The sequence below is a fragment of the Rhinoraja longicauda genome, chromosome 3 (assembly GCF_053455715.1).
Source record: "Rhinoraja longicauda isolate Sanriku21f chromosome 3, sRhiLon1.1, whole genome shotgun sequence".
In the NCBI taxonomy this organism is placed as follows: Eukaryota; Metazoa; Chordata; class Chondrichthyes; order Rajiformes; family Arhynchobatidae; genus Rhinoraja; species Rhinoraja longicauda.
In genome coordinates, this window is record NC_135955.1 from 59035430 (window position 1) to 59050540 (window position 15111).

The following is a 15111-nucleotide window of genomic DNA, read 5'->3' on the forward strand; positions in this document are numbered from 1 at the left end:
TGCCTCCCTCCCCCTTCCCTCCCCCCCACTCCCCTCCCGGTTACAATGGAAACCCTACGAGGACGGCCCCAACGGGCACACTTGTGCTAGTCTACTACTAAAACTCAGATCTTGTATGTATATATATATATATATATAAATCCGTATGTAATTCAAAATATCCATAGCGCCACAATTTTTGCACCATCTTCATCATCACTATTGCAGCGATTGTTTCCAACAACTTTTATTTAAATTGGTCGTATATTTTTTAAGTTAGAGAGGTTTTAAAGTTAAAACATTTAATTTCTAACGATTTCTTGAAGATCTTCAGCGTGTGACGTCACAATGCGCCTGTGAGCGCCACAATTTCAGCGCCACCTTAATCACCACTGTCCTGGCGACTGTTTATAACAAGTTTTATTTAAATTGGTCGTATATTTTTTACATTACAGACATTTTAAAGTTTAAAACTTTCATTTCTAAACACATTTTTTCAAAGTGCTGTGCCTATGTCGTCTCCAGAGAGACACGCACGGCCTCTCCTCACTCGCACAAACAAGATGGACGCCGTTAGCGGAGCCGCCCGCCCGCAATCAGGGGTTCCCTCTCATTACTCTCCCCCCCCCCTTCACTCTCCCTCCCTCACTCTCCCCCCTCACTCTCCCCCCCCTCACTCTCCCCCCCCTCACTCTCCCCCCCTCACTCTCCCCCCCTCACTCCTCCCCCCCCCCTCACTCTCCACCCCCCCCACTCTCCCCCCCCTCACTCTCTTCCTCTGCCCCCCACTCTCTTCCCCCCCCCCCCCCCCCCACTCTCCCCCCTCTCTCCCACACCCGGGGGACACTCCGAGCAGAAGGGAGATGGTCGGACTGATGGTCCACTCATCCATCCCTTCAACCCACGGGCACGGCGTCCTCGAGTCCCCCCTCCCGCCCGGGCCTAGCGCCCCGCATCGTCACCGCACACAGGCCGCAGCGGGCAGCTTCTTCTCCTCCTCCTTCAGCGGCCGCTTCCACCGATGGCGGCGTCGACCAGGGCCACTGCCACCGACGGCCCCATCGCGACTTGAGAAAGATGGCGGCCGCTCTCCTCGTCCTCACGCTCCACCATGTTGTGCGCGCCTCCCGCTTCTCCTCTCTCCCCTCGCTTCTCTCCCCTCCCCCACACTCCCAGACCCGCCGCCCGCCTCGAGTAGTCCCACCTCCGCTGCCCGACTCGAGTAGTCCCACCTCTGCTGCCCGACTCGAGTAGTCCCATCTCCACTGCCCGACTCGAGTAGTCCGGTGCTCTCTCCTCCTCCCTGCACGCTTGGTAAGTGCCTTTTGCCGCCAACGGCTCCACGGAGGGGAGTGGACGTGGGGGCCGAGTGGGTGGAGGAAGGGTGGGGGTAGGAGGGTGACGGTGGGGGGAGGAGAGAGTGGGGGAGGCGGGGGTTGGGGAGAGTGACAGTGGGGCTGGGGGAGGAGAATGGGGGTGATGGTGGGAGGAGAGAATGGGGGAAAGGGGGGGTGGGGGAAAGTGGGGGTGGGAGAGGAGAGAGTGGGACTGGGGAGGGGGACAGCGGAGGTGGTGGGGGGAAGGTGGACAGTGGGGTTCAGGGAAGAGGGGAGAGTGGCGGGGAGGGGGAGGGTGGGAGCAGCAGAGAGTGGGGGTGGGAGGGAGAGTGGGACTGAGGAGGGGACAGCGGGGTGGGGGGAAGGTGGACAGTGACGGTCAGGGAAGAGGGGAGTGGGGACGGGAGGGTGAGGGGGAAGGGGACAGTGAGAGCTAAAGGGGGAGAAGGGTTGGCGGTGGGGAGAGGGGGTGTGGGGGGAAGGGGGTGATGGTAGGGGAAGAGAGAGTGGGGGTGGGGGAAGGGGACAGTGAGAGTTAAAGGGGGAGGATGGGGGGAGGGTGAGAAGAGGAGAGAGAGGGTGTGGGGGAAGGGGGGTGATGGGGGAAGAGAGTAGGGGTGGGGGAAGAAGGACAGTGGGGGTCAGGGGAGAGGGGGTGGGGAAGAGGGGAGAGTGTGGGGAGAGGGTTGGGGGGAAGGGGGTCGGGGAGAGTTGGAGTGGGGGGGACGAGGGGTGTGAGAAGGGTGACAGTGGGGGGCAAGGGAGGCTGGGGGTGAGGGGATTGGGTGTCGGGATAAGAGAGAGTAGGGGTGGGGGGAAGGGGGACAGTGCGTGGCAGGGGAGGATGGGGAAGAGGGGAGAAAGGGGAGGAGGTGGGGGAGGAGAGAGTGGGGGAGGAGGAGGTGGGAGGAGAGAGAGTGGGGGTGGGGAGGAGAGAGTGGGGGTGGGGAGGAGGGCAGGGAGGGGTGGAGAGAAGGGAAGGGGTGGGGAGAGTGGGGGGGGAAGGAAGATTGGGAGTGGGGAGAGGGGTGCAGGCAAAGAGGGAGGGTGGGGAGAAGGGAAGAGTGGGGGTGGGGGAGAGTGGGGGTGAGGAGGAGGGAAGATTGGGGTGTGGGGAGAGTGGGGTGCGGGCAAGGGAGAGTGGGGGTAGGGGAGGGGAGGGAGGTGGGGGGGGAGGGGGGAACAGGGGAGGGGAAAATGGGGGTGGAGGCAGGGTCGGGGGGAATGGGGGTAGGAGAGGGGAAAGTGGTGGTGGGGGCAGGGGAGGAGCAAGTGGGGGTGGGTAGGGGGGATGGAGTGGGTCAGTGGGGGGAGGAGGGGGGGATAAGGGGGATTGAGTGGGGGGGGTTGAGGGTGCTACAATACAGGAGAGGCTTTGGGTCCAGGGCTCACTCAATCACACCCTCTCCCATTCCTTGTCCCCCTCTACGAGGAATGGGCCCAACGGGTCCACTTGGTCTAGTCTATATACTAAAACTCTCGTTTGTTATCTTGTTTGTGACTGAACTTCAGCCAAAGCGGTACACCATAGCGCAACAATTTTAGGCCCACCTTAGTGATAATGCAAGTAGTTTTATTGAAATTGGTCTTATATTTTTTAAGTTATTCACATTTTAAAGTTTAAAAGGAGGGGAGGGGGAGGGGAGGGGAGGAGGGAGGAGGGAAGAAGGGGGGAGTGGGGGGAGAAGGGTGAGAAGGGTGAGGGGAAGGCGGGGTTGAGGGGAAGGTGGGGCTGAGGGAAGGCGGGGTTGAGGGGAAGGGGGGGGGAGGACAGGGTGCTGCACCAATGCAGGAGAGGTTTGGGCCCAACAGGTCCACTTGGTCTAGTATCATACTAAACATCTGGAGGAGAGACAAAGTAAGCAATGTGGACCTGTGGAAAAGAACAAGCCAGGATCCAATTGACTTACAAATTCGATGGAAAAAATGGAGTTGGATTGGACACACCCTCAGAAAACCTGCCACCAAACATCATCCGGCAAGCCCTGAAATGGAACCCTCAAGGAAAAAGGAAAAGAGGTCGCCCCCAGGAACAGCTGGAGAAGAGGTATCCAGGCAGAAATGTCTGGGAGTGGGCTGAACTGGGGAGATCTCGAAAGAACCGCCAACAACCGAGTGGAGGTGGAGGACATTTGCTCCCTCGAGGAGCCAAGGGCTTAAGAAGAAGAAGAAGAAGAAGATTTATATATCGAATCTGCCACCATCTTTAATGCAAAATAAGTGCAAAGATTTATTTCAAGAAACAATATCAAAAGGAGTGTTTTATGTGCACCATGGTTGAAATGTTACATCCACTGCAGTGTTTTCTCACAAGGGTATTAATTTAATGATTATTTTAAAATAATATTGGAATATAATTGATAAAGAGATCAACAGAAATCAAAAGTTAAGGACAAATGTCATTGGTTGTCTCAGGATTATTGTTCAATTGCAAGAATTGGTTTTTAATGTGTAATGGTGTGTTAGTGTGCCAGATTCTTGAAAGAGCATGAAGAACATCACAGACACTCTGGCGTATGTGCTGAATCCAAGAAAATGCTTTGTGATTGATTTTCAGTTAAATTATATTTTGAGGTAAAAGTTAATACATTATAGGCATACAAAATCTAAAACTGATTAGTAAAATGAAAAGCATGTTAGAGACTTGCTTATTTCAATAATGTATTCGGTTAAAAGAACCATCATGGCAGTGGTGCCTGCAATGTGATTTGATTTGGTATAATTCCTGTTGGGATTTGCTGAGTAGAAATACAATTTGTTGACCCTGTGCTGCTTTGGTTTGTTTTTCCCAGGCACCGGAGAAAGTGGCAAGAGCACATTCATCAAACAGATGCGAATCATCCATGGTACAGGGTATTCCGATGAGGACAAACGAGGTTTCACAAAGTTGGTCTATCAGGAATAATCTTCACTGCCATGCAGGCTATGATCAGAGCAATGGAAACACTCAAAATACCGTACAAATATGACCACAATAAGGTAAATTGGTACTCGTGTTTGTTTGATAAATATTGTAGAGCTATTTAATTTATCTTTAGCAAAGGTAGATGAAAGGTCTTGTGTACCAGATTTGTCCCACCCCACCAAAAAAATGCTGAATTATTTGTTACTTGAATGAAAATGGCAACAATCCAACTACAGTAAACCCACGTTTAAATGGACCCTTGTATTACAGATTTTGATTATGGCGGATAGACCTGCCGACGCTACCCCAGGCTCACACGCCCAGCTGGCCATTTACAGCCACAGCTTCGACACCACCCCCAGCTCGCAAAGTGCTCCAGCAAGCCCTTCTTCACCCATCACATGGTCCAGTTGACGCAGCTGTTGTTGCGGCTCAAAGTGTAGCACCTGGGGACGTTGCATTATTCAGGCCGTCATCACCAACAGGACGTGCTCGGTCACCGTAGGGCTCCCTCCTCTCTCACCAGCTACCACCTTCCGGTACGCCATCGCATTGCCCGCTCCACCAGTACCGCCTCCTCCTCCCATCGCTTAGTCCCCTCTCCTCGCTCCACTGTCACCTCTTTTTCCTCACATCGCACTGTCCACTCTGCCATTCCCTCTTCCTCCTCCTTCTGCCCCGGAGTCGCCAACATACTCTACGTTGGAAGATGTCGGCAGCTGCGGCAGAGGAGGAGGAGGGCGGTGGTGGAGCAGAGCAAAGCGATGGCTGACAGGAAGAAGTGGCAGCTGGTGAGAGGGGGGGGGGGGAGCCCAACAGTAACCAAGCACGTCCTGTCTGCGGCGGCAGCTTGAAGAAAGAGGTGCAAGGGGTACGGGTTACAACATGAGCCACACCAACAGCCGCGTCAATTGAACTGTGCGGTGAGTGAAGAAGGCCCCGGCATCGATGCCTAGTTTTAAGGTGAAGCAAAACTAAGTGCTGAAGTAACTCTGCAGACTGAATCACTTTGAATCAGTATAAAGGTCTTGATGTCACCTGTCCATGTTCTCCATAGATGCTGTCTGGCCTGCTGAGATACTCCAGCACTTTGTGTCCTTTTGTGCATTAACCACCATCCGCAGATATTTGTTTCAACTACATACAATGATAATACTTACTTGGTTATAGCGGACAATAGGCGATGACGAACAATAGTTCCTTCCCCCCCCCACGTGGTCCATTGTAACAAGAGTTTACTGTATTTCATTGTTTTTGTTTCACTAGTGATTGCTGCTGTAGGTATATATTGGATACAAGGTAAAAATATAATGCTTAATATAACTGACACGTGATGAGATTTATGTTAAATTTCAAAAGAATTGTATTTTACAATAAGCAGTGGCCAGCAAACATTGTAAATTTATACACTGTCATACAGAACATGTTGCTGTGTGTGTGTTGATACTTCCCACAACATCATTATTATTATTGAGAATGTTCATCCTGATTTGAGAATGTTTATGTGGTCTTGGGGCTCTTTTGATGTCTTTCAAAGTTTAGCTTGGCTGTTGGGAAACACGAGATCGGTAGCTAAAGAATTAGTCAAGGCTGCAAATCAATTGGAACAATTCATAATGGCACTGTAGGGATGGGATTGCATCTTGTATTCATCTGCCAGACTTATGGAGGCCCTGAAAGGAAAATCACAAACTTCAGAAGTTCTTGTTCAATTGCAAAAAAATGCTTTATAAATTATTTCTAATGAAATTGTAATGTATTATGGTAAATGGTAAAATTTATAGCTGGATAGTTAGAATCAATAGATAATGTATGCGGGAGTTTGATACTTTCCACAAAGGAATGCAGATCATCAGGATCTCATTCTTTCTCTTGTTAAAACATTGCATGGTCTTAGATGGAATTAGACAGGTTTACAGCACTGCAACAAACTATGCAACATTGTGATTCAGAAAGCAGCTTTTCACAGAAAATAGACTCCAAAAGTACAAGCAGCATTTCTGGATAGAAGGAATGAGTGACATTTTGGGTCGAGGCCCTTTGTCACACTGAGACTCAGGGGAGAGGGAGACACAGAGATATGTAAGTGTAAGGTGTGAAAATGAGACATCAAAGGAGATGCAGCTCATGGAACATGTAGAATAGATCATTGTTGGCCTAGGAGAGGGTGACAACGAAGCACACAGATAAAATTTAATCGGGGACAGTCAGACTGGTCAGAGAACTAGGAAGGGGGAAGGATGGAGAGAGAGGGAAAGTGAGGGTTACTTGAAGTTAAATAAGTCAATATTCATACAGCTGGGGTGTAAGCTGCTCAAGCAAAAAGCCCAAGCACTTCACATTCTGGAAGACAGTGGATAAGAAAGACCGGGCTGTGATATTCCCTTTGGCAGATAAAAAGGAGATCCCTGTAGTTACTGCAGTCAGATGGCTCCTTTCTTGAAGGCGGAAGGTGGTTGTATTGCTTTTTAGTTGGCATATTGACTTGTTAACACCTTTCAGTCAGAGTTGGTGGTGAGGTTGGCGTGGGATAGTTTGCTGTGGAATTGGGTCAGAGACCCTTGCATCAAGAACGGGCAAGGTTTAGGAGTTCTGTCCTTGATCAATTTCCATCTGTTATTGACTCTCATTTGGCTGTCTTCATGTTTGGACCATAAATGGTCTTAACAGCGTGGACAAATACCATCCATTGTCATGGTTGTTCATGAACTACATAGCATCCTGCATTCTTTCCACCAACCATCTGTTTGAATCAGGCATTTACTTTCCGATTTCAATCTTTGAGGGCAGAAGAGCTGGGTTTTTTCCCCTTAGCGTAAGATAGAATTTCCAAACTGAGAAAAGCATGCATCTGTGGTTGATTAACTACTGGATTTCCTGCTCATTTCTATCAAACCAGAGCTATTTTTTTTTAATTAAGAGTCTTGAATTATAGTCACTGAATGTTGTGGTTCCAATTGGATATGTTGTCACGTTGTACGTCAAATTCTCTGCTGTAAAGAACATTAGTTGCATGGTTCTTAAGAGTTGGAACATTGATTTCCTCTTGACAATGTTTACATTGCCATTACTGTTTTAGGGTCTTGCTGATAGTGTGATAACAGCAGATTAGACGGTCATTCAAATGACCTTTGGTGCTTGTGACAACATGGGTGTTATGGATATCCCTGAATGCTCTTTCTCAGTTGAAGACCTCTTCAAACAGATGCCAGTGCTGGACCAAGGATATTGCTATGGGGTCTGGGCTTGTCTTTGGGGAAGAAGGTGTTTGTTATGCCAAAATCATGATCCAAGCAATTTAATCAGGAGTACATTGCTGAAATTAGCTTTTTCTCCTCGCCCTTGGCCTGTCACCTCTTGCTAGAAGGTTGCTTGTTTTCTGACCCTGGCATTAAATTCGCTCAAAAGGAACAATTTGTTTTCTGCTATGTCGGCTAGGGCTTTTTCAAGATCTGATTAGAAATCTTCATTGCCCTACATTTATCGGTTCTCGGATTGGGGGGGGGGGGGCTTTAACCATTAGTAATACTGCATTGTTTTCATTAGTGTTTAGGTACGAGGTGACTCTGAAGTGATTATTATTTTCTATGAACTCAATACAATGGCATTTAAAATAATGCACAAAGAAAATGCAAGACCAAATTTAAAGTATGCATTTACTTCAAGCATACCAATGTGATTTCAACAATTATGCATTGATTTTAATACTTTTTGAAGATTAACAAATTACTTTTGTAGTCTGGAATGTTAAACACTCATTGAGTGGGGGGGGGGGGGGAATTCATTATGTTTTAAGATATTAAGTTTTGAGTTGTAATTCACTTGAATTACTAATAGCTCTCTGAGTATCTGTTACAGTTTTATTGGAGTGGGATAGATAGAGCTATATGTGGAAGGAAAGCAACACAGCATGGAGAAGTACAGGAACATGCTTTTATAACCACTTGGCAAACAACTTGCATCTATTAGCGAAAAATTAACAAGACATACTTGGTAATAGTCGATTTTTGGAATTTATTTTGGAATAGTGTTCCTAAGAAGTAGTGCTAAACAAAATTTTCAGTCGTGGACAATGTTTAATACAGCCATAGCTGGCCCACCTCCAATCCCAATACATGTAAGACAATAATGTGTTTACACAGCAAAACTTTTAAATCCATAATGAATGTTAGCAATGCTATTTTTTACACATCATTTTTTTGTCTTCAACTTCACTTAAAGCAGTATTTGGTTTGCTACAAAGGTTGCTTTTCTCACAAAAGATAGACACAAAAAGCTGGAGTAATTCAGCGGGTCAGGCAGCATCTGAAGAAAAGGAATAGGTAACGTTTCTGGTCGAGACCAGACAGTTTCTCACAGTTGATTTGTTGCTGATTTCTACAGGGAGGAAATATACTTTGTTGTACTTGAATGTACTGCAGAATAATTTGATTGTAGGTTGAGTTTTTTTAATGGAAAATGCTGCAAGTTAAGTTCAGCGGCCGAGCCGCACCGGGCACTGAAACGTCCCGCGGCCGAGCCGCGCTGGCGATGTTAAGTCCAGCGGCCAAGCCGCGTCGGGCACTGAAACGTCCCGCAGCCGCACCGGGCGATGTTAAGTCCAGCGGCCGAGCCGCACCGGGCACTGAAACGTCCCGCGGCCGAGCTGCGCTGGCGATGTTAAATCCAGCGGCCAAGCCGCGCCGGGCACTGAAACGTCCCGCGGCCGAGCCGCACCGGGCACTGAAACGTCCCGCGGCCGAGCCGCGCTGGCGATGTTAAGTCCAGCGGCCAAGCCGCGCCGGGCACTGAAACGTCCCGCGGCCACACCGGGCGATGTTAAGTCCAGCGGCCGAGCCGCACCGGGCACTGAAACGTCCCGCAGCCGAGCCGCGCCGGGCGATGGAAGGCCCCGCGGGCGAGCTGCGCCTCGGGGAAGAGACCTAATAAAAGAAAGGTTTCCCCCTGCCCCACCCCACCCCCTCACACCCCACCCCCCCACACCCCACACCCACACATACACAGCCAAAAATAAAAACAAAAACCATCCCAACAACGACACAAACAAAAAAAAGAAAAAAAGACAACAGACTGCCAGAGAGCCGCAGCCGTTAGGCGCAGCCAACTCCTCCCAACATCCATATACCTATCCAATTTACTCTTAAATAATAAAATCGAGCCTGCCTCCACCACTTCCACCGGAAGCTCATTCCACACAGCCACCACCCTCTGAGTAAAGAAGTTACCCCTCATGTTACCCCTAAACTTTTGTCCCTTAATTCTGAAGTTATGTCCCCTTGTTGGAATCTTCCCCACTCTCAAAGGGAAACGCCTCCCCACGTCAACTCTGTCCGTCCCTCTTAAAATTTAAAAAACCTCTATCAAGTCCCCCCTCAACCTTCTACGCTCCAAAGAATAAAGACCCAACCTGTTCAACCTCTCTCTGTAGCTTAAGTGCTGAAACCCAGGCAACATTCTAGTAAATCTCCTCTGTACCCTCTCCACCATCCTCTGCGTGGAAAAGGTTACCCCTCCGATTTTTATCGTCTTTCGCCTATCACCTTAAACCTCTGCCCGATGAATATGAATATTTCTAGCAAGTTTAGATCATAATTGAGGAAAATATATTTTTGCATCTGGCGAACAAATGGATCAGCAAAGGATCCATTTTAAAGCTATCATGTTTAAATTAACTTTATTTCTCAATTGGCAACATGTCCTAAATTCATGTTTTTTTATTATCTGAGCGTGATCATTTTTTTAATAGCTTTAGATTATCTTAAAAACAGTGAATGTTAGGAATGTACAGCAGATTAGTCAATAATTTAAACAGGCAAAAACAGCTCGTTTTCACCTCAGATATTTGTCACAACTTTCATGAAAGGTTCTTAACTACAACACCTTTATTTCTTGTATTTCTCTTCCATCTCCTCTCCTACCAGCAAGAGGGTTCACCTTGACCTCTCCTTCCATTTTACTCCTATCCACATTCAATGCATCACCCCCCATAATTTCTACAAGGAGACATATCTTCCCTAGACCTCCCATTTTCAGCACTCTGAAGAGACTGTTCTTAATTTCCTGTTCCTTGTTTTCATCTCCACATCAATCCCTGTCCCATCACATTTTCCTATGCAACCACAAGAGATGCAATGCCTACACTTGACTCTTCTTCCGAGCCATCAAATAGTTCTTCAAGTTGAAGTAGCGGTACACTTGCACTTCCAAATTTGTGAATTGCTCACGATGTAAACAGCTCTACATTAGAGAAATGCAATGCAGATTGTATAAGTACTTTCTTCAGTCTGCACTTTATCCACCACTTTCAAGCTGGGGAATGCTACTTTATCAACCAGCTAGGTACTTTCCACGCTCGTGACTCAATATTCCCTTTCAGTAATTAAATGTAATCTTTATTTTTGCCTCGAAGGTAGACACAAAATGCTGGAGTAACTTAGCGGGTCAGGCAGCATCTCTGGAGAGAAGGAATGGATGACATTTCGTGTCATTTTTACCTTGTCTCCCTCTCTCAGTTTGCTTCTCTTCTGTCTTCAAATGCTGTTTTTATTTTAAAGGACTGGTTGGTCTGCACCCTATCATAGACATGCCTTCTGTTCTGTTCATTCCTTCCCTTTGCTGCAGTTTAAATTGACTTGATTTTTCAATTTCCGATTTCGAATGACGGATCCTGAAAACGTAATTATTTCTCTTCCTTAGATGTTACCTGATCTGATGAGTACTTCCAGCATTCTCTTTATTTTAGGATTTCCAACATATGCATGTTCTTATGGCAATAATTATTTTTTATTTGTTTGACATTTTTCATTTCATCTCAAAATTACATCTACTCTTTTGCTTCTAATTTTTTTTTGGACAAGTGTTACATTTTAAGTACTTGGTCTAAATTCCTGCTGTAGAGCGATTCAATTGGTTCAAAATATTCAAGTTCTCAAAATAATTGAAAGGAAAAAAAATTGTTAAGGTGATTTTATAAAAAATAACCCAGAAGAAATCGTCACCATTGGAATTACTTATCAAATGGCATAGGATGTTACTGATTAGTTTAAAATGATAGATAAGCTCTATCTAATTGGGCAGACCATATATTGTTGAATTGCTCTTTTATTCCATTCAGTATTCTTTGACAGACATACTGTCACCCCATCTAAAGGGGCAACACTGAGTGTTATTATCCCTCGGAACAAGCTTAATATTGGCCACGTGAAAGCTAAGCACAGGGGCTTGCAGTGGTGAAGCTACAAATGGAACTCTGGTGGAATTGAGTTGAGCTGAATTGTGAAATGGCTGGAACAGAATGGAGGACTTGGAGCTTACGTCAAGAGTGTTTTATTGTCATGTGTCCCAGATAGGCCAATGAAATTCTTAAGGGCCTGTCCTACTTCGTCGATTTTTAAGCCGACTGCCGGTGACTGTCAAAGTCGTAGCAGATCGCCGAAAAACCTTTGATTTTTTTCTTTACCCTACGCCCATGTCTACGACAATGGCCACGACAATGCCTATGACAACCTACCACCTAGGCGATGGCAAGCTACGACAACCGGCGACCCACGACAATAAAATGGTACCAGTCAGTATATCTATCTCACAAAAAAGGCACAAGGATTGTAGGAGAAAACATAGTTCCCATTTCACACAATATTCATCTATTTGACAATTGTGGGCGGATAGAATTATCACTCGGATGCAGCATGTCTTTGTTCCATTTCCCGAGGGCGGATATATGCCAAGATCATGTAGAATCGACCATTGCACACCAGCACAAGTGACTGCCGTGCTCTGCTCGGCCGCTTTGCATGACAAACACGCATGAGAAAAAAACTATTCGACAGCAACGTCGATCCATTCAAGGTGCTCATTCACGATACTTTCCTGACCCATGAAAGAATGGTGATTTCCCGCTTTACGCAAAGTGGTCATTTTGGGACAAGTAGACTTCAGAGATGCAGCGTGGAAACAGACCCTTCGGCTCATGGAATCCGCACCGACCAGCGATCATCCCATACACTAGCACTATCCTACATACTAGGGACAATTTACAATTTTACTGAAGCCAATTAACCTATACACCTGAGACAGACACAAAAGCTGGAGTGATTCAACGCACCAGGCAGCATCTCTGGAGAAAAGGAATCGGTGATGTTTCGGGTCGAGACCCTTCTTCAAAAGTCACCCATTCCTTTTCTCCAGAGATGCTGCCTGACCCGCTGCCTGACTACAGCTTTTTGTGTCTGTCTTCGGTTTAACCAGCATCTGAAATTAAATTATTTGATTTTGTTTTATTTTGTTTTATTGGTCAAAATAAGTGAAACTAAAATATTTGAAAGCGATGCCATGAGAAACTACTCTGAAATACAATAACTTCAAACATCAATCTTTGGTCAAAATGTCCAAATTTTACTTTATTCAAACAAACAAAAATCCTATAAAAGGTGGATCAGCACCGGCGGCAACCAAAGTCACCTGGCGACAACCTACGACAGCGCCCACGACAGGATACGACAAGCTACGATCATTGGCGTCAAGCCAGCTGTTGCTGAAAAATTTCGAACAGCATAAAATTTCCAAGACGACCCATGATCTGCTACGACTCATTGGACACTACTCAAGACCATGCCTGCGACACCCCGGCGAACGTGCGGTGACAGCCTAGTCGCCGGCAGTCGCCTTAAAAATTTCTGAACTGGGACAGGCCCTTAACTTGCTGCAGCACAACAGAATATGCAAACAAAGTGCACTGTAAACAATATGATAAATGAGAGAGAAAAAAAAGTTCAGTGTGTATATATATATATATACACATACTCGCAAGTACATACACACACACACACACATACACACACACACACACACACACACACACACACACACACACACACACACACACACACACACACACACACACACACACACACACACACACACACACACAATAACAGTGTAATAATAATAATAGTCTATTGTAGTTCAGAGCTTATTTTAGGTTGTAGTGTTTAATAGCCTGATGGCTGTAGGGAAGAAGCTGTTCCTGAACCTGGACGTTACTGTTTTCAGGCTCCTGTACCTTTTCCCCCTATGGCATGGGTGAAATGAGAACGGGCCAGGGTGGTGTGGGTCTCTGATGATGCTGGCTGCCTTTGATGAACTGGGCAGTGTTCACAACTTTTTGCAGTCTTTTCCGCTCCTGGACGTTCAAGTTGCCAAACCAGGCCATGATGTAACCAGCCAATATGCTCTCTACTGTACACCTGTAGAAGTTCAAGAGAATCCTCTTTGACATACCGAATCTCCTTAATCTCAGGAAGTCGACTTAAGCACTTCTATGAAAATAGAAGTAATTGTTGCAGTTGAGGAACATTGATTGGAGCAAGTGTTAGTCAGAAATGTACTCGGAAGCAAGGTGAAATGTCCTGAAGCAATTGGGGAAAGGGGGTCACGGTGAGGATATTGGCATAGTCTCTGATGTAATAACAGTGCTGTTTTAGCTAACATTCCCTAAAGGGTAGAAAATGTAAAAGGGTTAACCTCCAAGCTTTCAAAAATTCCTTCACCCGTGTCGAAGGAACTTTGCTTTCTCAGCATTAAATAGGGAAATCTGTTTTTAGTTATTCAAAAGCAAATAATTTTGATGCTATATTTGCCAAGATCAATATTCATTGGTAAGATCATGTTGCAACCTTCCAAAATATTTGACCTCAAAGCTGTATTCCAGCAGTTCTGATAAGCCAAAGAGCCAAAATGTCTGAGACCGTGGTTAAAAGATAGTAGTGTCCAAAAATTCAGGATCAGGTAGTTGGCTATGTGTTTTCAGGTTAAACTTTGAAGACTTATGATGTCTGTCACGTGTTGCCTCTGCTTCATCTCCAGGCAGATTTCACTTTGGAAGCTGGGGTTTGTTTCGTACGTGTGAATTAACCTCTCCTTATTAAGCATTGCCAAGATAATTTAAGGTGAAGTATTGGAGGTTGGAAAAAGAACTGAGAAAGAATAAATTAATTTGGAAATTGTGCACTAAAAGGAAGCTGGCCAGGAGAATTGGTTTATCTCCAAGGAGCTGAAATACCGAAATGAGAAATTGATGTTTCTGTTGTAAAGAGCCTTGCTCAAACACCAGAAGCTACATTCAGTTTTCAGCAATGCACACCAGAAAGGATATTTTTGGCTTCAGCACAATTGAACAAATTTGAATTTGGGCTTAAAGGGTTAAGTTCTGAGGTGTGCTGGATGAGGTTTTAAAAAAATAATCCTTTGTGATTAGTTGAGTTAAGATCTGATTTAATTGAGGGATTTAAAAGAGAAATGCATACAATAAGGTATATGTAGGGCAATGATTTCTCTGGTGGGTAGATACAGAAACAGGGCATGTCTTAAAATTAGATTAAAGCCTATTGGGATGAAATCAGAAAAAGCAATAGCTAAAATCTGGAACACTAACCTCACAATCCTCCCCTCCTGCTGATACTGGATCAGTTGAATTTTCAATAGATCAGTAGATATTTGTTAGAAATCGGTTCCTTAGAATGTGAAACAACTTTTGGTATATAAGATTGACAGCACTATCATTTACCAGAACATGGAATATTTTGAATATGTGCTCAGCAAAAGTGGTTAACAGAATGTCAATCAATACTTAGTAGTTTGCATACATTTTTAGCAATGGGATCAAAAGCTGATCTGATGTTTGATGGATATGAAAAGCCTCGAGGGATATGGGCCAGTTGCGGGCAGGTGAGACTAGTGTAGATGTGGTAATGGTACACATGCCCCAGTTTGCATTGACAGCGCTGAACAAGGAGTCAATATCACCAACAACTTCTCCTGGACCACCCATATTGAAGCCACGACCAAGAAAGCACACCTTAGAAGGCTTAGGAAGTTCAGCATGACCCGACA

At 45.9% G+C, this 15111-nt stretch overlaps 1 protein-coding gene across 1 annotated transcript in view; it reads left to right on the forward strand.

The window, feature by feature from the left end:
- LOC144592031 (guanine nucleotide-binding protein G(q) subunit alpha-like) overlaps positions 1-15111 on the forward strand; it is a 153412-nt gene that overhangs the window by 65328 nt on the left and 72973 nt on the right. The window contains 2 exon segments of the mRNA XM_078396223.1: positions 4109-4218; positions 4221-4295. Of these exon segments, the coding sequence (XP_078252349.1) occupies positions 4109-4218; positions 4221-4295 (185 nt within the window).